This window comes from Ranitomeya imitator, chromosome 1 (genome assembly GCF_032444005.1).
Source record: "Ranitomeya imitator isolate aRanImi1 chromosome 1, aRanImi1.pri, whole genome shotgun sequence".
In the NCBI taxonomy this organism is placed as follows: domain Eukaryota; kingdom Metazoa; phylum Chordata; class Amphibia; order Anura; family Dendrobatidae; genus Ranitomeya; species Ranitomeya imitator.
The window spans coordinates 373,160,976-373,188,693 of NC_091282.1; the positions used below are offsets into that span (position 1 = coordinate 373,160,976).

The 27,718-nt window shown below is 43.0% G+C and overlaps 1 protein-coding gene across 4 annotated transcripts in view; it reads left to right on the plus strand.

Moving 5' to 3' along the window:
- RBM23 (RNA binding motif protein 23) overlaps positions 1-27,389 on the plus strand; it is a 78,958-nt gene extending 51,569 nt beyond the window's left edge. For all 4 annotated transcript variants that reach the window (XM_069761783.1, XM_069761780.1, XM_069761782.1 and 1 more), the window contains exons 6-14: positions 6,946-7,008; positions 7,428-7,545; positions 7,624-7,776; positions 8,843-8,980; positions 9,064-9,129; positions 17,820-18,024; positions 22,787-22,876; positions 22,960-23,032; positions 26,383-27,389. In XM_069761783.1, coding sequence (XP_069617884.1) covers positions 6,946-7,008; positions 7,428-7,545; positions 7,624-7,776; positions 8,843-8,980; positions 9,064-9,129; positions 17,820-18,024; positions 22,787-22,876; positions 22,960-23,032; positions 26,383-26,386 — 910 coding nt within the window. In that variant the 3' untranslated portion in view covers positions 26,387-27,389. The remainder of the gene's footprint in view (positions 1-6,945; positions 7,009-7,427; positions 7,546-7,623; positions 7,777-8,842; positions 8,981-9,063; positions 9,130-17,819; positions 18,025-22,786; positions 22,877-22,959; positions 23,033-26,382) is intronic.
- Positions 27,390-27,718: the final 329 nt, after the last annotated feature.

Below are 27,718 nucleotides of genomic sequence, written 5' to 3' on the forward strand. Positions count from 1 at the left end.
GTGCTCCCGGAAGGACCAAGGAAAGGGTTTCCCGCTTCCAAGGCGACAATAGCTAAATGGATTTGTTTGACTATTCAGGAGTCCTACCTAGTCAGAAGTCTTCCTATCCCAGCGGGGATTAAGGCTCACTCCACTCAGTCAGTGGGTGCGTCTTGGGCCATCCAGCACCAAGCTTCGGCAGCACAAGTTTGCAAAGCTGTGACTTGGTCCAGCCTGCATACGTTTGCAAAACATTACCATATTCCTTCTCAGGCCTCGGCAGATGCGACCGGCAGGCAAATTTTGCAGGCAGCAGTGCCGCATCTGTAACTTGTGGGTACAAGGAGCAATTGCAGTTGATTGTTTCCCAACCCGGGGACTGCTTTAGGACGTCCCATGGTCCTGTGTCCCCAATGAGGCGTAGGAGAAAAGGAGATTTTTGTGTGCTCACCGTAAAATCCTTTTCTCTGAGCCAATCATTGGGGGACACAGCACCCACCCTGTTAGCCTATTGGCTTTGGTTTCCTGTGTTGACTTGGTTTCGACATAGTTCATCCTTGTTAAATGTTAAGCTCCTACTGCTTTTGTTACCAAACTGGTTCACTTAGAGCCAGCAGGAGGGTGTATACTGCAGGGGAGGAGCTATTCTTTCTGTATTTGCTTAGTGTCCTCCTAGTGGCAGCAGCATAACACCCATGGTCCTGTGTCCCCCAATGATTGGCTCGGAGAAAAGGATTTTACAGTGAGTGCACAAAAATCTCCTTATTTTGTGCTGATTTGCTGTTTCTAGGTGAAAATAATAAATTGAGCGGTTACTCACCCTGAAAGGTTTTGGGGGTAAAGTCATGACTTCGGTGCATGTGACCGCTGCAGCCAATCAGTGGGCTTGGCAATTATGCTGATGTGGAAGGCACGAGTCGCTGAGCTCATTAATTTTGATTAAACGACTATGTGTGTATTTGTTGAGATGGATATATAGACAGACACATTTTTCAAATAATTACAACCAAGGGGGAGCCTCTCCCCAAAATGAATTGCATACAATAACGTAAAAGACCGTTCCCCCCCTTCCCCTTCCTCGCCTCCCTTTTCTTGTAAATTCTGTAATCTTTCAACAAAAGCAGGAGCAGCTGCTGAGGCGTCATAGTGGATGAAGGTAATGACTCCTTTTATTTTTCACCTAGAGGAAGCAATTCAGCATACAATAAATATTATTTTAGCACCATTACTTCCATGGTGCTGTACATTAAGGTTTACATACAGAATTATAGATATCGTTTACAATGACAGACTGGTACAGAGGGTAGAAGACCCTGTCCTTGCGGACTTACATTCTACGGGATAATGGGGAACAGACAGAAGGTCGGGGGTGCGGCAGCTCTGGCGGTTGGTGAGGCGGCAGAATGGTTAATGTAGGCTTTCCTGAAGAGCTGGGTTTTCAGGTTCCGTCTGAAGGATCCGAGGGTGGTGGATAATCGGACGTGTTGAGGCGTGGAATTACAGAGAATGGGGGATATTCGGGAGAAATCTTGGAGGCGGTGGTGTGAGGAACGAATAAGTGTGGAGGCGAGTTGGAGGTCTTGGGAGGATCGAAGATTACGTGAGGGAAGATAGTGGGAGATTGGTTCAGAGATACAATGAGGGGACAGGTTGTGGATGGCTTTGTAGATCAGTGTTAGTAGTTTGAACTGGATTCGTTGGGGAATTGGGAGCCAGTGGAGGGATTTGCAGAGGGAAGAAACGGGGGAGGAGAGAGGTGGATTAGCCGGGCAGCAGAGTTGAGGACCGACTGGAGTGGTGCAAGAGTTAGCGGGGAGGCCACAGGGGACGGTGTTGCAGTAATCTGGGTGGGAGATGAGGGCATGCACAAGTTTTAGTAGATTGTGAGCTGTGAAAGGGACGGATTCTGGCAATCTTTTTGAGTTGGAGGCAACAGGAGGTGGCAAGAGTTTGGACGTTCAGTTTGAAGGACAGGGAAGAGTTGAGTTACCCTGAGGCAGTGGATTTCAGGTGCGGGAGAGAGCGTGATGCCGTTTACCGTAATAGATAGATCAGGTAGGGGGGATATGCGGAGATGGGGGAAATATGAGTTCTGTTTTGTCTACATTGAGTTTTAGGCTGTGTGCGCACGTGTCAGATTTGGGTGCAGAATTATCTGCACAAAATCTGCATCTCCTGGCAGAAAACGCAGGTGCAGATTTGATGCTTTTTTGTTGCGGATTTCATGCGTTTTTTTACCCCTGCGGATCTCTATAATGGAATGGGTGCAGAAACGCTGCAGATTCGCACAAAAGAAGTGACATTCTTCTTTTTTCAATCCGCTACGTTTTCCATGTGGAATTTTCCGCACCATTAGCACAGCATTTTTTTTTTCTCCTATTGATTTACATTGTACTGTAAATCACTTTGCGGATCTACAGCGTTTCTGCGTGGAAAAAAACGCTGCGGATCCGTAATTTGAAGGCAAGTGTAGCTTGTTTGAAAGCAGTGAAGTCGCCTGGCAGGATGTTTTTTATTTTTTTTTTTTCAAACGCCGCTCCGCGACCCTGAATGCTTGTCGGAGTTTTTTGATGAAGTTATGCCAGGGTTGCCTATTGATTTGTCGCACTTTGCCATGCATCAGAGGGGCGACTGAGTCTATGGCTGATGTGAGAGTGGAGTTATAGAAAGCTATGGCGCTGTCCGTGTCGTGGAGTGAAGATATGGAGGACAGGGGTAGAAGAGAGTCTGAGAATGTCTAGGTATGCAAGGTTTCTGGAGGATGTAGTAGTGGCTGGACATAGGGGGCAGGTGAGGAGGACAAGGATGAGAAGGGGAGTAGATGGTGGTCAGGGGGAAGGGAGAGGTTGTGAGATTAGATAAGGAACAGAGGTGGGTGAAGATGAGGTCTAGTGTATGTCCGTCTTCATGGGTGGCTGTGGAGGACCACTGAGTATCGTATTTTCTGGTGTATAAGACGACTGGGCGTATAAGACGACCCCCAACTTTTCCATATAAAATATGAAGTTTGGGATATACTCGCCGTATAAGACGGGGGTCATCTTATACGCTGGGTGTCGTCTTATACGGCATGTGTGGTCCAGATGGTTGCCAGGGTCTGGAGGAGAGGAGACTCTCCTTCAGGCCCTGGGATCCATATTCGTGTTTAAAAAAAAAAAAAATCTATGTATAGAAAATATGGGTATACTTACCATCCGACGGCTCCCGGCTCTCAACGGTTGAAGCTGCGGCCTCCGTTCCCAAGGATGCATTGCGCGAAGGGCCAGAGATGACGTCGAGGTCACACAACTGCGACGTCATTTCCGTCCTTCGAGCAATGCATCCTTGGGAACCGAGGTCGCCGCTTGCACCGCTGAGAGCCAGGGGCTGTTGGAGGGTAAGTAAATCCATATTTTTTTTTTTATTTTTTTTTTACATGAATATGGATCCCAGGGCCTGAAGGAGTCTTCTCTCCTCCAGACCCTGGGAACCATCCAGAATTGCTCCCTGCACACGCCGTATCTGGCGTATAAGACAACCCCCGACTTTTGAAACTATTTTCAGGGGTTAAAAAGTCATCTTATACACCGGAAAATACGGTAAGTTCAAAGGATGAGGTAAGGGCCAGGAGCTTGGAGGTTGCTGGCTGGCGGGTGTCAGTAGGGATATTAAAGTCACGCATTATGATGGTGGGGATGTCAGCAGAGAGAAAGTGAAGAAGCCAGGTGGAGAATTGGTCAATGAAGGCAGTGGCTGAGCCCGGTGGTCGGTATATGACAGGCATTTGGAGATTAGAGTGTAGAGTAGATACGGACAGAGTGAGCCTCGAAAGAAGGGAGGGTGGGGGTTGGATAGGGTTGAATTATCAGTTTTTAGAAAGAAGGAAACCCACTCCTCCGCCATGTCTGTTGCCAGACCAACAAATGCCCAATCCGTTCTCATGCTGTGCACTGTTGAGGGGCAACACCCGAAACATGTCTGCAAATTGAGATTCTGGTTTGGCTTTTATCCTATGGCAATGCTCATGAAAGGTTGATGTTGACTTTTAGGATTGCTGCTTCCAATAGGTGGCACTGCAGTTTACTCTTCATCTATGAAGAGGCAATTTGCATGTTTAATTTCCCAGAGGAGCATCTCATGGCCTAAAAGTCCCCTTATACTGATGTCACTCTCCACAATGAGAAACTGTTCCACATTAGTGTTTTCATTTTTTTCCCCTCCCCTTCTTCCAAGAGCTGTAAGTTTTCCATCAATTTAGTCATATGAGGGCTTGTTTTTTTGATGGATGAGGAATTGTACTTTTGAATGACATTTTTCATTTTACCATATATTAATACTGAAAAAATTCCAAGTGCAGTGAAAGTGCAACTCCCTAATTGATTGTTTGTTTTTTTTTCCCCTCCATTTACCATGGTCACTGTATGGTAAAACGGACCTGGCAGTATGATTCTCCAGGGCACTATCAGTACACAAATAACAAACATGTACCGTATTTTCTGGTGTATAAGACAACTGGGCGTATAAGACGACCTGCAACTTTCCCATATAAAATATGGAATTTGGGATATGCCCGCCGTATAAGACGGGGGTCATCTTATACGCCCAGTCATCTTATACGGCGTGTGGTTCCCAGGGTCTGGAGGAGAGGAGTCTCTCCTTCAGGCCCTGGGATCCATATTCATGTAAAAAATAAAGAATAAAAATAAAAAAACATGGATATACTCACCCTCGGACGGCCCCTGGCTCACAGCGCTGCTAACGTCTCCCTCCGTTCCTAAGTAATGCAGAGAGTGAAGGACCTTTGATGACGTCGCGGTCACATAAGCGGTCAGGTGACCGGTCACCTGACCTACATCATCGAAGGTCCTTCACTCACAGCATTCCTTAGGAACGGAGGGAGACGCTAGCGAGTGCTACAGACGGCCTCTCTCGGTGAAAGTTTTCGCCAACTGAACTTTATTCTGAACAAAAGCATATACTAAGAGCAGGAAATAGGGGAGGTCTCACAACTTCTGTACAGTTAGTGTCACTCTGGTTCATTCCAAGCTTCATTTCCAAATACGGTGTATTCGTGTCTTCACTCCTGCATTCCAAAGATTCCTTCCAAGTCTGTTTCAAGGGTTCTCCAAGACATCTTCAAAGACGCAATCGCCATCTTGCTACACCATATCTGAAATGACTTTTATAAGGTTTAATAATTGATTTCATTAGACATTTTCTCCTTCACACCATAAGATGCTCCATATTAAAATATGCCCCATATAATGCTGCACAAATGTTGATTATGACCCCATAAGATGCTCCGTAGACACATTTGCCCCCATAGAATGGTGCACAAATGCTGATTATGGCCCCTTAAGATGCTCCATACAGATATTTGCCCCATACAATGCTGCACAAATGCTGATTATGGCCCCATAAGATGCTCCATAGAGATATTTGCCCCATATAATGCTGCACATGTCCCCATAAGATGCTCCATAGAGATATTTTCCCCATATAATGCTGTACATGGCCCCATACAGATATTTGCCCCATATAATGCTGCACATGGCCTCATAAGATGCTCCATACAGATATTTGCCCCATATAATGCTGCACATGGCCTCATAAGATGCTCCATACAGACATTTGCCCCATATGCTGTTGCTCAGATAAAAAAAATGACACTCACCTCTCAGGCCCCCGACACTTGCTATATTCACCTGCTCCCCGTTCCACTGCCGCCAGCCGCCGCTGCGTGTTCCCCATCCTGTGCACTGACATTCAGGCAGAGGGCGGTGCGCACAGTAATCGCGTCACCGCGCCCTCTGACCTGAGCGTCACTGCAGACGACAGGGAACACGCAGCGGTGGCAGTCGGTGGAACGTGGGACAGGTGAATATCGCGCACTGCGTTATACTCACCTGCTCCTGGCGCGATGCAGTTCCTGGTTCTCCGGCAGCTTCTTCCTGTATTGAGCGGTCACACCACACCATCACCCCTCCTCCTCCTTGCTTCACGGTGGGAAGCAGGCATGTAGAGTCCATCCGTTCACCTTTTCTGCGTCGCACAAAGACACGGTAGTTGGAACCAAAGATCTCAAATTTGGACTCATCAGACCAAAGCACAGATTTCCACTGGTCTAATGTCCATTCCTTGTGTTCTTTAACCCAAACAAGTCTCTTCTTGTTGCCTGTCCTTAGCAGTGGTTTCCTAGCAGCTATTTTACCATGAAGGCCTGCTGCACAAAGTCTCCTCTTAACAGTTGTTGTAGAGATGTGTCTGCTGCTAGAACTCTGTGTGGCATTGACCTGGTCTCTAATCTGAGCTGCTGTGAACCTGCGAATTCTGAGGCTGGTGACTCGGATGACTTATCCTCAGAAGCAGAGGTGACTTTTGTTCTTCCTTTCCTGGGGCTGTCCTCATATGAGCCAGTTTCTTTGTAGCGCTTGATGGTTTTTGCCACTACACTTGGGGACACTTTCAAAGTTTTCCCAATTTTTCGGACTGACTGACCTTCATTTCTTAAAGGGACTTTGTCACCTGAATTTGGAGGGAACAATCTTCAGCCATAGGGGCGGGGTTTTCGGGTGTTTGATTCACCCTTTCCTTACCCGCTGGCTGCAATATTGGATTGAAGTTCATTCTCTGTCCTCCATAGTACACGCCGGCTCACCGCCGGAGCCCGTGTCAAAGCGGGGCTTCTGACCTCGGACGTTCTATCCCATCCAAGGTCAGAAAGGGGTTAAAGCACATGATGGTTGTTTAAATTATCTTTCATGTGCGGGGCAAGATGCAGGCTCAGCATGTCATCAGAGAGGGACACAACATGACTTTGTTTACGTTGTATGTCGAGAAGGGGTTAAGATGGAGAGCCATAGACTTCAAGTATGTTACCCTAAATTCTTTATACAGCTGGTTATAATTGTTGTATACACGTGTTTACCGACCATTGTATTGAGCAATAGATGCCGATGTTGATATATTTTTAATTGTTTTCATCAGGAGCCAACTTCACACACATAGCAAGAGTCGCAGTCCTCGACAGAAAGAAAAAAGTCCATTGAGGTATGTGTCAGCATGCTAGAAGGCTCTATAGTCCATGGGGTGCTCAGTCATTTCCAGGTCTTGGCATCTGTCTACAGGAGCTGTACAGAAAATGCCAGCCTTATGTAAGGCTGGGTCTGCATGGCAACACTTACTGCAAAATCACAACATGGCTGCAGGATCAAGTACTGTTATGTGCTTCATCTCAAGTGTACAGGGCTTTGTAGCCAACCTAGGCCTCTCTGCTGTGAGACCACCTTCAATGGGGGGAGTACATGGTGTATTCAGTGAGCACAAGCACTGTCCCTTTCTGTGCTTTAAGTGGGTGTTGCACTGTTTGATTGTAGCCTTGAGGTACTTTGCTGTAATGTATAAATTGCCAAGCAAAATAAATTGCATAATGAACTTAAGAAGCATAACCTCCTCTCTGAATTCCTTAGGCAACCAGAGCCTAACACGTCCCCAGAAGAACGGGATGCACGGACAGTGTTCTGTATGCAGCTGGCTGCACGCATTCGTCCCCGAGACTTGGAAGACTTCTTTTCAGCAGTTGGCAAAGTTGGTCACTTCTTGAGAATTGCTGTAATAACTGTGTGTAGTTTTGTCTGTTTTCTGAACTTATTAATTTTATTTTAGGTGCGTGATGTAAGGATGATATCTGACAGAAACTCAAGAAGGTCAAAGGGTATAGCATATGTTGAATTTGTTGACATCCAATCTGTATCTTTAGCCATTGGGCTAACTGGGCAAAGGCTGTTGGGTGTACCTATTATTGTGCAGGCTTCACAGGTAAGAGCAAACTCTGAAAGTGGTGGTCTTTATTCATTTTTTTTTTTTCTTTAATTTATTCTAGCAATACCAATTATATACAAATGCCATATTCAATAGGAAACACTGGTGAGCTTCACTTGGTTTTCCTCAGGCAAATATGGGTCCTGTAGGTGTTAATATTGCGTGATATAAAGGTATATGTAAATGCAAGTAAAGTTATCCAGCAGTTTGGATATAAAGCTTAACCAGTTTATTAGTACAACTTAAAAGGTTTCCAGGTACACTTAAAATATTGCATCAAGGCAAAAACCGATGCCTTTCAGACAGGCCTGTGGAGTCGATAGCCAAACCATCGTCTTCTGCTGGCTCTGACTCCTCAATTTCCCTGACTACGACCCCACAGCCCTGCCTCACTCCTGAGCATGTACATAAAGTGCAGCACAGATTCATCTTGGCTAAAATCCTTGGATCAGGAACAGAACAGACATTTTTTAGGACATTTCATAACTTTACCAAATTATGAGAACATTTACAGCACCTCCTGCATTGTACTACTGAACCCAATTTATTATATATTTTAGGGGTCGGTCCATTTTATACCGACTCCATCAAAATGGACTCCTCGGCGCTTTGCCCGTTCTCTCTCCACAGATGTGCTGTCAAAGTGCCGGGGTGTGCTTGCAGTCACCACTCGCTCTATAGTGAGCCGTGAATGTAGCCACTCCGTGCATGCCTGACTGAAAGCTGGCGCCTCTGACTGAAAAAGGGGTTTTGGCATACTGCACACGTTTGGTGTTATAACCGTTACACTCTACCAACAAAAGTAACATCATCCCTCGTTATACATGGTGATGTACTCCATGCTTTGCTGCTTGTTCAAGAACGTTTATTGACCAGTATTGAAGGCAGTCACACACTTCTTATCAGACACATGTGCTGCAGCAAGAATTACATCGATGTATGTAGTAACCATAAAGCAAAGTAGTGGATTGGATATTGGTGTAGTACCAAGCTATCCACGTTCAGTAAGCCATAGATCTGTGTTCATGTTCTAAAGGTGCCTTTCATGCATTTCTTTTTTTAGGCTGAGAAGAACCGCCTGGCTGCGATGGCCAGTAATATGCAGAGAAGTAATTCTGGACCCACGCGTCTGTATGTGGGATCTTTACACGTCAACATCACAGAAGACATGCTGAGAGGAATCTTTGAACCCTTTGGAAGGGTAAACTTATCCGTTTGCTTTGGGAACTAAATATGATTGATTTAACTGTTTCAGGTGGTAATTTGTTTATGATCTTCATACAGATTGAGAATATTCAACTCTTGCGAGAACCTGACACTGGACGATCCAAGGGTTATGGTTTTATAACTGTAAGTGTCTAAGGGTTATATTGTCATTTATTAACGCTTTCTATCTTTATCACCTTCCTGCTCATGTCTTGGTGTGAGTGTATGGAGCAGGCTCAGGAGCCGAACCTGCTCCACATAAGTTAGAGACTGTCACACAGCCAGCTTCCACCCCCAACGGCAGCAAGCTTCACCGGACGCTGTTAATCTGTAAACTGCTGCTGTTAATCATTGAGAGCAGCATTTAAACCGCATAATCCTGCCTGGCGTTCCGTTCTGGCTGGCTATATATCCCATACGATGTGATCATGGGGTGTTAATGAGTTGCAGTGGCATTCAGCTATGACTGTTCTTCTGTATAGATTGATCTGGGGCTGGGCTTCGCAGGAGACCAGGATTAGAACTGTATGCTGCAATGCCAAAAGTTCAAGAACTCTGATGGGGAAAAAAAAATCGTTAAATATATTCAGGCAGGTTTTATGCCCTCTAAGCCCAAAGCTATTAATCTACGAAGGCTGTTTCTAAACATACAGGCGACTCAGGCAGATCCTTAAGATAAGGCTATTCTTTCATTAGATGACACTGAGGCTTTCGATAGTGCGGAGTGGGGATATCTATGGTCAATTCTAAAATAAATGGGTTTTGGTCCTAATTTCATTAAATGGGTTAGGCTATTGTATAAGGCCCAGACAGCTAGAGTAAGGGCCAATGGAAATATCTCTCATAGCCTAATACTACATAGGGGGATGAGGTAGGGATGCCCGTTATCATCGTTGCTCTTTGCTTTGGTGATTGAGCCTCTAGTAGTATTAGAGGGAATTCAGGAATAGAAGGTTTTAAATATGTGGGCAGGGAGGAATGGATTGCACTGTATGCAGATTATTTTATTTGGTGGTAATAAGTTAAATATTTCAGTATCTGCTATAATGGAAGCTATTGAGAGGTTTTGGCTTAACCATTGTTTGGTCCAAATCTGCCTTTCTTCCTTCACCTTACAAGGAAAATGCAGGCTTATATTCCCCCTAAATCTCATCCATATGGTGAATAAAATGAAAAATAAAGTTAGTGCCTAGGGGAAATTACTACGGTCTGCATTAGGGAGAACAAACTTAATCAAGCTTTATGCCCGATGTTTTATACATTCTCCATAATTCTCCAGTATAGATTCCGAAGTATTGGTGTAGAAGAATGCAGAGCATCGTTAGGGTCCTGATTTGGAAGGGGGTATTCCCAGAATTAAATTAGAAAAGTTACAATCACCTAAGGATCAGGGGTGAAATAGCACTGCCGCATATATGGGGGTATTTTTTGGCCTCCCAAATTCAGTGCTGAAATTTGTAGGGGGATGGAAGTGCCTAGTAAAAGCATGTTGGGAATGAGAGGCTGTTCATTTGGGATGATCTATGTCTGAAGGAGCTTTTCTCTTCTGGAGGGATTTGGGAACCTGAAAAGATAGGGCTTGAAATTTGTACCAATTGTATGCATATGGTGTTTTTGCTCATTTGACGATCTAAAACGAGTTTAACCAGATTAACTCGTTCTTTCAATAATTACAATTAATGCACACTATTAGAGCTCTGGAAGCCTGAACAGATCTGACCATCTCAACTAATGGGATACTAGACTGTGTGCTATGTGCAAAAGCTACCAAGGGACTGATCTTACTATTGTAAAATACTGTGCTAGGAAAAACGTGGGGAGATCCCATGGCCCTAGTTAAAGTTTGGTGAGAAAGCGATGTGGAAAACATGTGAATGCAAGAAGATCCTCTAACTCTTCCATAGAAAAGGAAGATCTCTATTAATGTGGCACAGAGGAGATTAAAATTTCTGGTACACAGAGTGTATAGGACCCCCAAAGCATTGTGTAAGATGGGCCTTGGATGAGGAGAGGATGCTTGCCTGAGATGTAGGGAGTAGTGTTGAGCATTCCGATACCGCAAGTATTGGAATTCCGATACCGAGATCCGATACTTTTGTGATATCGGGTATCGGTATCGGATCAATAGGGATGTGTAAAATAAAGAATTAAAATAAAAAATATTGATATACTCACCTCTCCGGCGGCCCCTGGACATCACGCTGCTAACCGGGAGGCTTCTGTGTTTAAAATGCGCGCCTTTAGGACCTGCGAATGACGTCCCGGCTTCTGATTGGTCGCGTGCCGCCCATATGACCGGCACGCGACCAATCAGAAGCCGTGACGTCATTCGCAGGTCCTAAAGGCGCGCATTTTAAACACAGAAGCCTCCCGGTTAGCAGCGTGATGTCCAGGGGCCGCCGGAGAGGTGAGCATATCAATATTTTTTATTTTAATTCTTTATTTTACACATCCCTATGGATCCCAGGGCCTGAAGGAGAGTTTCCTCTCCTTCAGACCCTGGGAACCATGAGAATACCTTCCGATACTTGATGTCCCATTGACTTGTATTGGTATCGGATATCGGTGATATCCGATATTTTTCGGGTATCGGCCGATACTATCCGATACCGATACTTTCAAGTATCGGACGGTATCGCTCAACACTAGTAGGGAGGAATGCGCGGGTTTAATGCATATGTTTTAGTCTTTCTCCAAACTGGTTGAACTGTGGGGGGGAAGTGCTGGAAAATTAATTATGGAAGTTTGTTCTTAAAATTTTACTTGATCCCAAGATGTTCATTTTGGCTTTGGTAGGGGATGAGATGAGGTCTGACCAGGGCTGTGGAGTCGGTAAGCCAAACCTCCAACTCCGACTTCTCAATTCCCATGACATACATGGCTCATGTTTAAGTTTGTGATAAATTTACTGTAGTAAAATGGTAGCATCAGGCTTTTAATCTTTATTATGATACAATAATATCCATTAAGAATGAACATAAAATATATTTATTGGAATACAACTTTAGAACAAAAAAACTTTGCGTATTTACAATTTATTATACACTCTGCAGTAAGTGGAAAACAGTTTTCAACAAAAACGTACTGAATAGCATTTGTGCAGTCTATGAATTTGTTCTGAGAAATGGTATCGCCTCCATAAGATCCTCCTTTATAGATTACCTCAAATCTTACCTAATTATTTTAAGGCTAGAGAACAACCTCTCTACACTAATTTGGGTTGGTGGCAAAGCCGTAACCACATGGTCAGCATCTCTAACAATTTCCGGGTATAAAGGAATTGACTCGTGCACAGTCAGTTTTGATGAACGATTGAACTCTTCTACTTCTTTGAGAGCACGTGAAAAATTTTGCTGAAATATGGTCAATCTGTTTTCTATGGGATTGGAATCTTTTTCCCTGCAGCAACGCTTTGCCTGCTCCATGTCGTACAAATACTTGTCAAAATCAAACTCGTCATCTGATGAGGATGAAGGAACGGCAGCAGCACTGGCGGGACCCGAGTCCTCTTGCTCTTGGCCATCCTTTAGCCCACTCATCCTAACTGCTACCTCAATCAGAGCTTCTTTTCCTTTAGTAAGCTGTTGATCATCCAGCAATATACAATGACTCGGGTCCACATAAACTGCTATTACAAAATAATATTGTTCTGGCAGCTGTGTCTCTCTCTTTCATTGAACCAGCAATGCCATCTGAAGTTAAACCAGAGTTCTTCCACTCCTTTTTAAAAATGCCAGGAGTTAAATCCTCAGCTTGTAACTTTTTAGTCACTGTAAATGGGTGATGAAGCAATTCCTTCAATTCAGCCACCTGTGTCCTTTGACCTTCATGTAGTGTTACCTGAGGGTTGGCCATATCTACAAGGAAGGGTTTCAGCTCAAGCAATCGCTCAATCATTAAATAGATGCTGCCCCACCGAGTGGCTTAATCCACAATTGCCCCTTTTCCAGCATGTCTCTTCAAGATGCAGTCAATTTTAGGGGGTTCTGGCAGCAATGGCCAATTTCCTCACTTTGCTAATCGGAGTTCTAGCATGTCCCTCTTGCAGACTATCTTATTGCCAGCTGCAGCGTGTGCACAGCGCATGTGATGAATAGGAAATAGGTGTGAAGAAGCTTCAACAAGATCATCTAATTGTAAAGAATCATTTTGATGTTGTTCTGTAGTAATATAATAATCTTTATTTATATAGCGGAAACTGTGTTTGAAACTGACAACATCTGTAAGGAGTTTGTATGTTCTCCCCGTGTTTGCAAGGGTTTCCTCCGGGTACTCCAGTTTCCTCCCACATTCCAAAGACATACTGATAGGAAATCTAGATTGGGAGCCCCATCGGGGACAGTGATGATGTGTGCAAACTGTAAAGCGCTGCGGAATATGTTGGCGCTATATAAATAATATAGCAGCTGCAGCTTAGAATAACCAAGCTGTTGCACAACTCTTGGGGTAGATAGTAGAACACAGCTAGAAGAGTAGGGAGAATTACTACATTATATATGGTGGGGGGAGTCGATAGTAGGGCACATTTTGGGCCTGTCCTTGTGAGGACAGGAGTCATTGCTGGGGCACGACAGGGGTTTAGTAAGAAGGTCCCCCGTCCCCCTTGTTGTTACACCCTACATCTATTGGACCCTCCCAGGGATCCCTCTTCATCGGTATGGGTACCCTGCGTCCATAATTGGTGAGACCAAACCAGTTTTTTATTAGAGCACAGTTTTCGGCATGAGCACTATTTTTTGTTGTATTGTTTTTGTCCATGTTTTAATAGTATGAGTAAAAGTTACGTTTTATTTCATTGGGTTATACTCTTCTAGCTGTGTTCTACTATCTACCCCAAGAGTTGTGCAACAGCTTGGTTATTCTAAGCTGCAGCTGCTATATTATTTATATAGCGCCAACATATTCCGCAACGCTTTACAGTTTAACAGTTTCAAACACAACAGTCATAAGTAAAAACGTTAATACAATAATTAAAGCGAAATAAAACGACCCTGCTCGTGAGAGCTTACAATCTACAATGAGGTGGGGGAGATACAAAGCACAGGTGTGTATTTACAATGATGTATTTACAATGATGGTCCAGCCATCTTCAGGGGGTGGGGGATAGATAGGGATAGTGAATGGGCTACACACACAATATCTGTAATATCTGGTTGTTCCTCTGTTGTGGAAACAGGACTGTGGCCTCTAACCGCCAACATACTGAATGCAAAATGTTCTTCTAGCTGCTGTTAATCTTCATTATTCTCATTCATCAGTTTAATTGTACTTATCATGTTTGAAGCATTATCAGTTACAATAGCAAGAACCTGTTGTTTGAGTTCATAATCTTGCAGAACTTTTTCCACTAAGGTCTGGAGAAACTGGCTGCTGTGATGACATTTAGTATCTTTTATTGCCAGTGTCTTAGTGACAGTTTTCTTGTTGTCACAAACATATCAAACGTTGATAACAAAATAGTTCACCCTGTGAAGTGTGCAGGCATCCATTTTAAGAAATATAAAGCATCTCTTGAGTCTTTTTAAGATCTTCCTTTTGGTTAAGGGGTTCTTCAATCACTAATTTTCTAATACTTTCTCTTTCCAGAGAAACGCCAAGTTTGCTAGCCATTTCTCCATTAAGAGCTGTAAAAGCTGGTCGTACAAATAGTGATGATGGTACAAAGTCCTTCACAACAAGCTCGATGAGCTGTCTTTTAAACACATCTGCTGTCATTGTTACAGTAACTTTGTCACTTACAAAATATCTTGTAACTGACTTTTGAGATGCTCTTTCCTCCTTTGCATGATGGGAAGTGCTGGTCTCTGGTTTCTTGGTGCTGCTGTGATCTTTTTCAGTCACAGCTTTGTAAACTTCTGGGTGGCTGCATTGTAAAAATCTTTTTAGATTGGAAGTTCTTGAAGGAGCATTTTTACCACTGCCTGAGCATGCACTGATTTTGGCATCACAGCATTTGTTTTCATCTGGGTCACTTATACACTAACCCACAAAATGTTATCTTAAGTCACTGTGAAATGCTCAAATACAGCTGACTTCATAAGATGCTTCTTAGACATTTTGTAATTATGTAAATTCGCTCTCTAAATAATTTTGTCCTGTAAAAATAAAGTATATTGTAATTCTTGCAAGAATAGGTAATCGTACACTACATAATTTGGGATAGAAATAAAATAATCTTTGCATAAATCAATAGGACAGCTGATAAGTATAAAGTTTGTAAAAATGTGTTGTTAAATAGCTTTACTCTGAACTTTCAATGTCAAGGCTTGTCTCAGCAGGGTACAGCTCACTAAATGCTTCACAGCCTATGAAGAGGGGAGGAGGGAGGGAGCATGTTTGTGCTGAATCACATTCCAGAACGCACGCGCACACACACACACACACACTCACTCACTCACTCACTCACACACACACACACTGATCCTGCTACTGTATTTCCTAATTTGAGATGTCAAAAAACATTTTTTTTCTCTTATATTCTATGTAGGGCAGCACGGTGGCTCAGTGGTTAGCACTGCAGCCTTGCAGTGCTGGGGTCCTGGGTTCTAATCCCACCTTGGACAACATCTGTAAGGAGTTTGTATGTTCTCCCCGTGTTTGCGAGGGTTTCCTCCGGGTACTCCAGTTTCCTCCCACATTCCAAAGACATACTGATAGGAAATCTAGATTGGGAGCCCCATCGGGGACAGTGATGATGTGTGCAAACTGTAAAGCGCTGCGGAATATGTTAGCGCTATATAAAGATTATTATTATTTATACTGTTAAACAATCTAAAACATCAAGCATACAGAGACCACATATACTGGACTATTGATATATGCAGTTTAATGAAAGTTTAGATATGCTTTAGGAAGTACTTACCTTCTTAAATCCTGCTTTCCTGTTCACTCGAACTTCTGAGATGAATGTAAGCTTTCCTTCCCTGTGTGTTCATTTTTTCCCTTGTCTGTAGAGGAGGAGCTTCACTTCTTATGAACATAAACTGCAGCACAGATTCTTCTCAGCTAAAGGTCTAGACCTTAGATCAGGAATAGGACAGACATTTATAGGAGATTTAATAATTTTCACAAATGCTTATGAAAAAAAAATATTCCCCACAAACTGCATTGAACTACTGTACCCAATTTATTATATATTTTAGGAGTCGGTCCATTTTATACCGACTCCACCAAAATGGGCTCCGACTCCACAGCCCTGAGTCTGACCCAACCCAGTTGGCCATAGCCAAAATATTATACCAGGTTAGAATATCCATAGCCAAACACTGGTTAGCAAACAAGGCCCCATGATAGAAGAAATAATCCGATGTCTGAACAATACAAATCTGATGAAAAAGGTTTATATTAAAAGGAGAGCAGTAACACTTTGGTAAGCAATTGGGATGCTGGATTACATGTTCTGTGTCTGAGGAGTTGGCAAGGGATGTGGTCTTTAATCTGTTTCTCTAATAAAACCCTTTTTGAAATGGAGTTTGGTTGCACACCGGTCAGGAAGAGGGCATTAGTTGGGATGGGTTAGTGTGGCCATGTGCTTTGTTCTGTTTTGTGGTTTCTTCCTGTCATTTTCCTTGTATATAAGAGAAAAATTATGAATAATTTGTTGCAATGCATTTGTATGAGATACACTGAGTTGTATGGGTAATGTTGATTATGACACATGGTTAAATAGTTATTGATTTAAAAAAATAAAATCATAACCCCAAACTGGCTGTTTCTTGGCCACCACACTTCTCCAGAATGCAACAAAAAGCTATATAAACCTAGCATGTACCCCAAAATAACACCTAAAATCTACCACTCACTGCCCAAAAAAGCAAGCAAACAGTTGAGCCTTGGAAAATGGCGACATATATTTTTTTCGCCCACAATTAATGCCGTAAATACAATTACAGCATTGTTTTGGGTATTTTTCACTATTAAACCTCACTTGCAATGAGTTTTATGTGTAAATAATGTCAATCAAAATTACAATTTGTCCTGAAAAACAGCCTGCATATGGCTCTGTTAAAAGACAAATAAAAAATGATATGGCTCTTTTTAAAAAAAAAAAGGGGGCAAGTAAAAACTAAAATGGTCCTTAAGTTAAACACGTGCATTATAAAATGGATATGGTGAGAGAAGGGCTTTCTGGATAAAACCGCTGACAAAACTTTGCACTCTCCCAAGGCTTAATATTAAACTCCTCCAAACTCTTTTGGGAGCTTTAATTGCTTTAACCAGCACAAAAACCAGTTAAAAGGATTTTTTATTTTTATTTTATTTTTTAATCTTAATTTTATGTGAGAGTATACCCAACTTTTTTTTTTATTAACCAGTTACAAGATGAGCAGTTATGATCGCAATGTATTCTCACTTTTATCGCATGTTTAAAAAAAAAAACGCTCAATACCTGCATTTTGGGAAAATAAATCCGGTGGGGTTGCTCATAATGGTAAAAGAAAAGTACTTTTTCTTTTACTATGGTACTTCTTTATGGTACTTCTGCTATTGGAGTAAAACTTCTTGACTCTTTATTGAACATCCATTAAAATGTGCAACTGGGAAAGCGAGCATTACAGTCTGACTAGAAGTATCATAGCCGTACACAAAACATCTGTTGCCTGCAATGCAGTCTTCCCCGACTACACATTTTAATGGCTGTTTGACAGAGTCAAGAAGTTCTACTGTCGGCAAGTGCCCCATCTTTTCCTTTAAATCTAGTAGTCCCTTTAAGGTGGGGTTTGCCACGGTCCTCTCCTTATTTATTTATTTTTGTGTGTTTTATTTTTTTTATTTAAAAAGTAATGTAATCCTTTTTAACCAAAGGAGAAGAAAAAGATTTCTTTCTCTTGCAGTTTGTAGATGCCGAATGTGCCCGTCGGGCTCTAGATCAGTTGAATGGCTTTGAATTGGCTGGTCGAGCCATGAGGGTTGGTCATGTGACAGACAGAGAGTATGGCAATTCTGATGTCTCATTCCTTGATAATGATGACCTTGAGAGAAGTGGTATTGATTTGGGGGCAACTGGGCGACTGCAGCTTATGGCTAAACTGGCAGAAGGTAAGTGGAAAGTGATTGGCACAGTTGCTTTTAAATTAACTTTTTGATATTCTATTTTCTTCTATACAAAAAGTAAAACTCATATATTATATAGAGTCATTACAAACAGAGTGATGTATTTCAAGTGTTTATTTCTGTTAATGTTGATGATTATGGCTTACGCGAAACGCGCGTCGGGTGTGGTGGGTCCCCGGGGTCTTCCTTATGGTAACTATACCTTTATTAGTACTATGCTCATATATATGGTTTCCTAGCTGGCTATTTTTAGTATATATATTTATGTCTAAACGTGTATAGTGTGGTTCACTTGGACTACTTATTATTAATATATTGATCACTCTGTCTATTGTCATTGATCTTACATCATACTGTATGTTTCACATATATTGTTTTACTGGATGCAAAGCTAGGCACCAGAGTAACTGTGACTGTTTTACTTGCTATGTACATTTATGAGGTCGTCCCTGTGGGAGTCCCACCTTTGCTGCTGCACTGGTGGCTACTGCCTTGTTTTTATTTTGTATGTGTATTTATTTAATAAAATATATTTTTTATATACTCTTGGTTATTTTCCTTGGGTCTGTCATGTGAAGGTTTTTTGTTGGTTTTGTACTTTGGTTCCTTCATGACCCTGATAGGGTTACTATTTGGTGTTTTTTGATTATGGCTTACAGCCAATGAAAACCCAAAAGTCATTATCTCAGTAAATTAGAATACTTTATAACACCAGCATGAAAAAATGATTTTACAGAAATGTATGTTCAGTAAATGCACTCAATACTTGGTCGGAGCTCCTTTCCATCAATTACTGCATCAATGCAGTGTGGCATGGAGGCGATCAGCCTGTGGCACTGCTGAGGTGTTATGGAAGCCCAGGTTGCTTTGATGGCAGTCTTCAGCTCATCTGCATTGTTGGGTCTGGTGTCTCTCATCTTCCTCTTGACAATACCCCACAGATTCTCTATGGCTCTACGGGGTTACGGTCAGGCGAGTTTGCTGGCCAATCAAGCACAGTCATACTGTTGTTTTTAAACCAGGTATGGTACTTTTGGCAGTGTGGACAGGTGCCAAATCCTGCTGTAGAAAAAAAATTTCCATCTCCTAAAAGCTTGTGTGCAGAGGGAAGCATGAAGTGCTCTAAAATTTCCTGGTAGACGGCTGCGTTGACTTTGGTCTTAATAAAACAGAGTGGACCTACACCAGCAGATGACAGGGCTCCCCCAAGCCAAGATTGTGGAGACTTCACATCTTCAGCATCCAGCAGTGCTGGTAAACGGTGTCGTCTTTGCTGGGGGAGACAGCGGGAAGCTCTGTCGTGGGGGGGGGGAGGGAAGGTTTGACACCCAAGATGATGCTGGCACGTGTTCAGTAGCAGGTACCAGATTGAGAAAAACTGTTGCAGTGAAACTGGCCAGCTTTGCCAGAATGGCATCAGGCAGAAAAGTCTCTCCTTCTAGAGAAAGAGATGAGCATATTGATGGGGTCCCTATAGTTCTGCAACCCCAAACAATAGCTGATCAGGATGATACATACCAGCAGATTACTGAACTTACACTGAAAAATGTGTTTGACTGTAACACACTGCAGTTCTGTTATATCCTCAATTAACAACCAAATGGGACTGCTGAAGGAGGAATTCTCATACATCAAACAGGCTCTGCAAATAGTGTTTGACCAACAAAAGCAGTAAAAGGGAAAATCTGTGACTTGAAGGACAAAATACCCCAAATAGAACAAGACTCCTCCGAACAAAATCAGCAGATCTCGGCCACACTGTTATTTCTGCTATAGCACGTTCACATGGATAGCGTACAAACCAGGGAGACTAATGCCTGAACCTGACAGATCCCTGTTCAGACTAGGAAAAGCCCTCCTCTGAACCTTGGCTATCCCTGCCTTTCCCAGAGGTTGGCACTCTAAGATAATGCAATGGCGCCTCCACTTGACAGCGGCTTACCCTGAATTTCCTTAGCAGCTTCTAGTATCGCTAGAGTAGCAATTCCCTAAGGAATAAAAGTATCACGCACAAAACACCTGCAACCAACATAAACTGCAGCAAAGTGAATGGATCCAACAAAGACCAACAGGAAACATGAGCAGGGGAAGGTATTATATAAAGCTGCACCTGAAAGGTGATAGGGCAGACAAGCAGAGTAAATGAAAAACTTTATAACACCAGCTTAAAAAATTATTTTAAAGGGCCACTGTCACCCCCCTCCAGCCGTTATAAACTAAAAGAGCCACCTTGTGCAGCAGTGATGCTGCATTCTAACAAGGTGGCTCTTTTAGTTTTAGGTTCAAGTATACCCCAAATAAAGCGTTTTTATACTTGGCCACAATTCCTGTCTCTATCCAGGGAGGCGGGTCCTCACTCCCCAGCTCTAACCGCTCCTCTGCCGTCACTCCAATCTTCCTGCGCTTTCGGCGACGCCCCCTCAGCGCTGTGTACGTTTCAAAACCGGCGCCTGTGCAGTGTACTGCTGTGCTGCGCAGACGCAGTAAGCTCTGGCCGTCTGACGTCCCAGCCAGGCTTGCAGACTGCGCCTGCGCGGGCATTGCGGCCAGCCACCTTTGGAATCCCCGCCCCACACTGTGCATAATGCATAACATGTACAGCGCATGACGTAAAGCGATTAACAGATATAAACACTTGAAATAGATCACTCTGGCTGTAATGACAATAAGAGTTTCACCTTTTGTATTGAACTGAAATTAACTTTCTGATATTCTAATTTTGTGAGAAGCACCTGTATTTCACCGTTTTACAACTACTGTTCAATTAATGTGGCACTCCCACAAAACTTATTGCCTAAACCAGTGTAAACATCTTATTTTATAAATATTTCACCAATTGCCGTCCATCCCGGAAACCAGCGGCAGATTTTCATCCAGGAAAGTGGGACGACTTTTATTTCTCACTTTGTGTGCGGTATGCAGCCAATCTTTTTACAGCAACTAGTAACCAGTTACAGTTTCCTATGTTACAGAATTGTAATGAATCCAGAAAAATCTATTGTGGCATCACATTTTTTTAATGTTTTCTTATCTCCAACTCCCTCCCCCCCCCCCCCCCCCCCACCTCCCCATGCCGATTTGGTCAGTGCAATGTGGCTTTTTAGATCCCTTACAATGTAAGTCTAGAGAGCATCAGAACTTTAGTAAATTGTAAAAGATACTTTTGTACATTTGTGAAAGAGACTATAGCTCAATAATATCCGTATGATCTGGCATGTCTGAATAGAAGTCTCGTGACCCAGAAGCTGACCGTCGGACTACAACTGCATCACAGTGCATGGACTGTCCGGTGGAGCTCCTGACCACAGCCTGACAGCTGCATAGAAATATATGTCAGGTTTGGGTCAGGCCAGCCAGTCTGAGCATTGCGATCGTCGTCCGTGTTATACGGCCATCTGACTGCACCCTTATACTACACTAGATGGTGGCCCGATTCTAACGCATCGGGTATTCTAGAATATGCATGCCCACGTAGTATATTGCCCAGCCCACGTAGTATATTGCCCAGCCCACGTAGTATATTGGCCCAGCCCACGTAGTATATTGGCCCAGCCCACGTAGTATATTGGCCCAGCCCACGTAGTATATTGGCCCAGCCCACGTAGTATATTGGCCCAGCCCACGTAGTATATTGGCCCAGCCCACGTAGTATTTAGCAGTGTGGGCACCATATCCCTGTTAAAAAAAAAATAATTTTCACTCTCTTGTCTCTTCCGACAAGCCTACAGCCTGCAGTGATCCTCAACCTACTGAACAGCCGCACAGCCAGCTCTTCCCTCTCCTAGTGTATCCTCACCCACCCCCTGCAGACTGTGAGCCCTCGCGGGCAGGGTCCTCCCTCCTTATGTACTAGTGTGCCTTGTTATCTGCTCATGTTTAATGTAATTGTCTATATTTGCCCCGTATTCACATGTAAAGCGCCATGGAATAAATGGCGCTATAAAAATGTATAATAATAATAATAAAATAAAAAATAGTTATATACTCACCCCCTGGGATCCACCGAAGCTCCGGCTATACGCGCGCGGCTGCCGCCATCTTCCGTTCCCAGGATGCATTGCGAAATTACCCAGATGACTTAGCAGTCTCGCGAAACCGCTAAGTCTTCTGGGTAATTTCGCAATGCATCGCCGGGAACAGAAGATGGCGGCTCGGCGGACAACGGAGGGTGAGTGGAGCAGGTTTTTTTTATTATTATTGTTATTTTTAACATTACATTTTTTACTATTGATGCCGCATAGGCAGCATCAATAGTAAAAAGTTGGGGACACGCAGGGTTAACAGCAGCGGTAACGGAGTGCGTTACCCGCGGCATAACGCGGTCCGTTACCGCCGGCATTAACCCTATGTGAGCGGTGACTGGAGGGGAGTATGCGGGCGCCGGGCAGAGACTGGGGAGTAAGGAGCTGCCATTTTCTTCCGGACTGTGCCCATCGCTGATTGGTCGTGGCTGTTTTGCCGTGACCAATCAGCGACTTGGATTTCCATGACAGACAGAAGCCGCGACCAATGAATATCCAAGACAGACAGACGGAAGTGACCCTTAGACAATTATATAGTAGATTACATAGACATACTCGGGTTTAGGCAACAAGTTTTTTTGTGAGTGCTTCTTTAGGAATATTAGTAGCTCACTTCTTGTTTAGAGAATTATCAGTGTTTTTGCTGGTCGCCACTACACTGTTTCTTTGCTACCAATAATATTTTGGTCAGGCTGCTAATATAGTAATTTTCCTTTGTTACTCAGGTACAGGTCTGCAGATACCTCTTGCTGCACAGGCAGCTCTTAACCTAAATGGAGGCCTTCCATTCACCGCCCTGAACCCTGCTCTTTCTGGTAAATGAATGGCTATGCATATTCTTAGAGCGTTTCACTAAAGGCTTCATGTCCAAATAATTCATGTTTAATCTTTTTTGTAGCTTTCAACTTTGCGACGCAGTCAGTCTCCACACAGAGCTTTCCACTTTCACACTTCTTCAACCCACAAGCTATGTGAGTATGCCTGACCTTTTTTTACTTAGGCCCATTGTTAGGTCAAATTTGGAATAGTGAGAAGTGTTTACTAAAATGTATGTTTTAACAATGTGTCTGTACCCGTAATGTGTAGTCTTCTTGAAATTATTTTATTACATGTAGCACAAGCTCAAGAGTCGTTAGTATTCATTAGCTGTGGGCGAAACCCACCAACACTGTCCTCCAGCCACTGATTTACCATGTTCTCCCAATGCACAGTAGTGAGGTTGAAAGCTATGAGCTCAGGAATACCAGGGACTTTTACCTCAAAATGCAATGTGTGCGCTGCAGTGTGCCCATCCCTGCCTTGTTCAGTGCTCAGAGGGGGGCTGCAGATTCCCTTTAACCCCTTTCCGACGTACATTTATGCCGATGTCAAACTCCATCTCTTTAATATGGGCTCCAGTGGTGAGCCAACATCTTTCCCGAGACATGTGTTTTGAACAGCTGACATGTGCCGCGTGTGAAATCGCAATCCACCTGCAGCTATTAACAAGTTAAATGCCACTGTCAAACTGACAGCGGCATTTAACAAACGCTTCCGGCAATCGCGCCTGAAATCCGCCCACCGGTGACCCGCATGACGGCATGACAACCAGAGGTCTCCTGGAGACCTCTATGGTTCAGTGCCGGCTTGCCGTGAGCCACACCCAGTGATCCGTGTTCATAGCAAGTAATTCTGCTATATAGAGGCAATCTGATCATCGCCTGTATATAGCAGAGGCGATCGGGTTATGGCAGCTTCTACTCTCATATGGAGACTATTGATGCATGCCAAAAGTAAAAAAATATATATATATAAAAAAAAGTTCAAATCACCCCATTCAAAATTAAAATAAAAAAAACCCATACACATATTTGGTATTGACGTGTTCAGAATCGCCCGATCTATCAATAAAAAAGGATTATTATTATTATTAACCCTATTGCTAAACAGCTTAGTGAGGGGAAAAAAGTCAAAACGCCCAAACTACATTTTTTTTTTTTTTGGGGGGGGGGGGGGGGAGGTTGCTGTGACATTGCATTAAAATGCAATAACGGGCGATCAAAAGATTGTATCTTCATCAATCTGGTATCGATGAAAATGGCAGCTCGGCACGCAAAAAATAAGCCCTCACCCAACCCGAAGTCACGAAAAATGGAGACTCTATGGGTATCAGAATATGGCGCTTTGTTTATTAAAAAAATATAAAATAGAACCTAGACATATTTGGTGTCTATGAACTCGTAGTGATCTGGAGAATCATAATGGCAGATAAGTTTTAGCATTTAGTGAATCTAGCTTTAAAAAAAAAAAAAAAAAAAAAAGTGGGATTGCAGTTTTTTTTGCAATTTCACCACACTTGGAATTTTTTTCCCGTTTTCTAGTACACAGCATGGTAAACCAATGGTGTCGTTCAAAAGTACAACTCATCCCGCAAAAAATAAGCCCTCACATTGCCATATTGATGGAAAAATAAGATATTGCTCTGAGAAGGGGAGCAAAAAACGAGAACAGGTTAAGGACAACCTGTCAGCAGGATTGTGCACAGTAACCTACAGACAGTGTCAGGTTGGCACCGTTATACTGAATAAAATGATACACTGGTTGATGAAATCCGTCTTGTGGTTGTGTAATCTTTATTTTCAGGTTTGAGTTAATGATATGCTCGTGCTCTGGGGCGGACTGTGGGGGGTCTTCATGTGGTGCTCTGATTAGATATTCATACTGCAGATTGCTGACAGGTTAGGGTACCGTCACACTATAACATTTCGATCGCTACGACTGTACGATTCGTGACGTTCCAGCGATATCGTTACGATATCGCTGTGTCTGACACGCAGCAGCGATCAGGGATCCTGCTTAGAATCGTACGTCGTAGCAGATCGTTTAGAACTTTCTTTCATCGCTGGATCTCCCGCTGTCATCGCTAGATCGGTGTGTGTGACACCGATCTAGCGATCTAGCGATGCGATCCAGCGATGCGTTCACTTGTAACCAGGGTAAACATCGGGTAACTAAGCGCAGGACCGCGCTTAGTTACCCAATGTTTACCCTGGTTACAAGCGTTAAACTAAAAAAAACCAAACAGCACATACTTACATTCTGGTGTCCGTCAGGTCCCTTGCAGTCTGCTTCCAGCACTGTGACTGCCGGCCGTAAAGTGAAAGCAGAGCACAGCGGCTGTGCTTTCACTTTACGGCCGGCAGTCACTGAGTGCGGGAAGCAGACTGCAAGGGACCTGACGGACACCAGAATGTAAGTATGTGCTGTTTGTTTTTTTTTAGTTTAACGCTTGTAACCAGGGTAAACATCGGGTAACTAAGCGCGGTCCTGCGCTTAGTTACCCGATGTTTACCCTGGTTACCCAGGGACCTCGGCATCGTTGGTCGCTGGAGAGCTGTCTGTGTGACAGCTCCCCAGCGACCACACTACGATTTACCTACGATCACGGCCAGGTCATATCGCTGGTCGTGATCGTAGGTAAATCGTATAGTGTGACGGTACCCTTACTGATCCCTCTGACCTGCCCCGTTTTACATAATGAATATCCTATTGTGGGGTTTAAAAAAAAAAAATGAACATTTATCAAATGGTGACTGCGCTGTAGCATGATACATGGCTAATGTGCATATGTTCATTTATGCAGTAGTTCTATATAAAGGTTTGTTTTTTTTTCCCTCCCTCTCAAGATCTTCCTCAAAATGACGGCAGCGCTTGCGCAGTAGCATCTATCACATTTCAATAGATGCTACTGTTCAGGCACCACCTAGCAAAACGGCGGAAGAACGTGACAGATACTACTGCGCAGGAGCCACGGCCATCAGCATTTTGATGAAGATATTGTCGGGGGGAGTGAAAGTACTATAGCATATACAGCATAAATGAATATATGCATATTAGCCATGTATTGTGCTATAGCGCAGGCGCCTCCAAATCCATTTTGATGGATGTTAATTTTTTTTTATTTTTTTTTTAAACCCCACAAGCATTATATTAAATAGGGGGCAGGTCCTCAGGGATCAGTGACCGGTCATAATCTGTCACTTTGAATACCTAAGCAGAGCACCACATGACCCCCCCCCCACACACACACACACACACACACACAGGCTGCCCCTGGACACAAGTTTATTAACTCAAAGCTGAAAATAAAGATTAAAAAACAACCACAAGACGGATTTCATCAACCCAGGTATCAATCAGTATAACGGTGCTAACCTGACACTGTGTAGGTTACTGTGCACAATCCTGCTAACATGTTCCCGTTAAGTTTTCAGTAAAGTTGTTCTTTGACTGTTCTGTCAAATACTTTTTGTAAAACTTTGTTTTGTTTTTCCCTTCACAGGTAAATGAAGAACCAGATGTTTTCTTACAGATTTCAATTAAATCCCTCTCATTTGTACTTTGCCGACTGGCTGGGTGAGAGAACCCAGAATCGGTAACACTTCATTTTTGTAAAAAGTTAGCTGGGAAAAGCAGTCTTTTGTGCATACGTACAAGTTCCTCCACAAACACCTAATATAACTACGGCTGGAATTCTTGTTCCCTTTAATTTAGTGCATTATTTTCCTCAATCCCTAGTGTGCTCTGTCTAGATTTCTCTCTCTATTCACATCTGTAGCCTCAGGAGCTGCTGTTTTTGGAAGGTTGGAATATATGTAAATATAGATATGTTGTGCATTCTGTGTACATATAGAAACGGATCACGTTTTAGATGCAGCCACAGTAGTATCACAGGCTTCTGATGTTCTAGAGAATCACAAGAATAATATGTGGTGTAGTCCTACGTAACACCCAGCACTGGGATGTATCCCGTATACCTTGTGTGTACAGCAACTCATCACTGCTGCTTATTGGCTGCCAACTAGATATTAGGGAAGGCATCACATTTGACTATGGGTAGCAATTACTACTGTAAATGGGAGCAGGAAACACTTCAGTAGTGTTAATGTTTACTTCTCATGATATAGTAGTTTTTGGGGGGTAAGCAAGGTCTACTTGGCTGGCTATAATTTTTGTTCACTCTCCTGTTATAACATTGGGAGGAGGAGCGACACAAAAAGAATTATTGTATGAGGTTGGCAAGAGTGTAATGACCTAAAAATTAAACAATGTGTGTGGCAGATCGCTCATTTAACCCTCAACTGTTATTTACTGGGACCCCTCACTGTATGTGTGAAGATGTTCATCTAGCATCTGGTATAAGAATATACTGTATAAATGGTTTTTCCTAAAATGTACCAAATATGAGGTCCTATGGGCTTCAGTTTATTTTGTAAAGTTGCATTTTTTTTTTTTTAAATATATTTTGGTTTAAAAAAAAAAAAGTAAAATAAAATTACTTGTAAATTATCTGTATGCCGTGCATCTTTGAATTATTTCATATGCGTGGCAAAAATTGGATTGTTTTCTAACTTGAAAATGATAAGCTAAGGCTTGTTAATGTGAAAAATCTTTGAGAAGGAAAAATAGAAAACTTATACAGGCCACAGTGTAAACAAGGAAAAAAGGGTGGAGGGGGGTATAAAATAAAAAAAAAAAAAGTGCCAGCTAACTGGATTCAATGTGATCACCTCCACCAAACAAAAGTAAAAAGGAAACACTCTGGAGGGAACAGATCCATTTTTCCCCCGCACACTCTCATGTTCTTGGTAGTTTAAGGGCTTGTGTACGTGACTGTA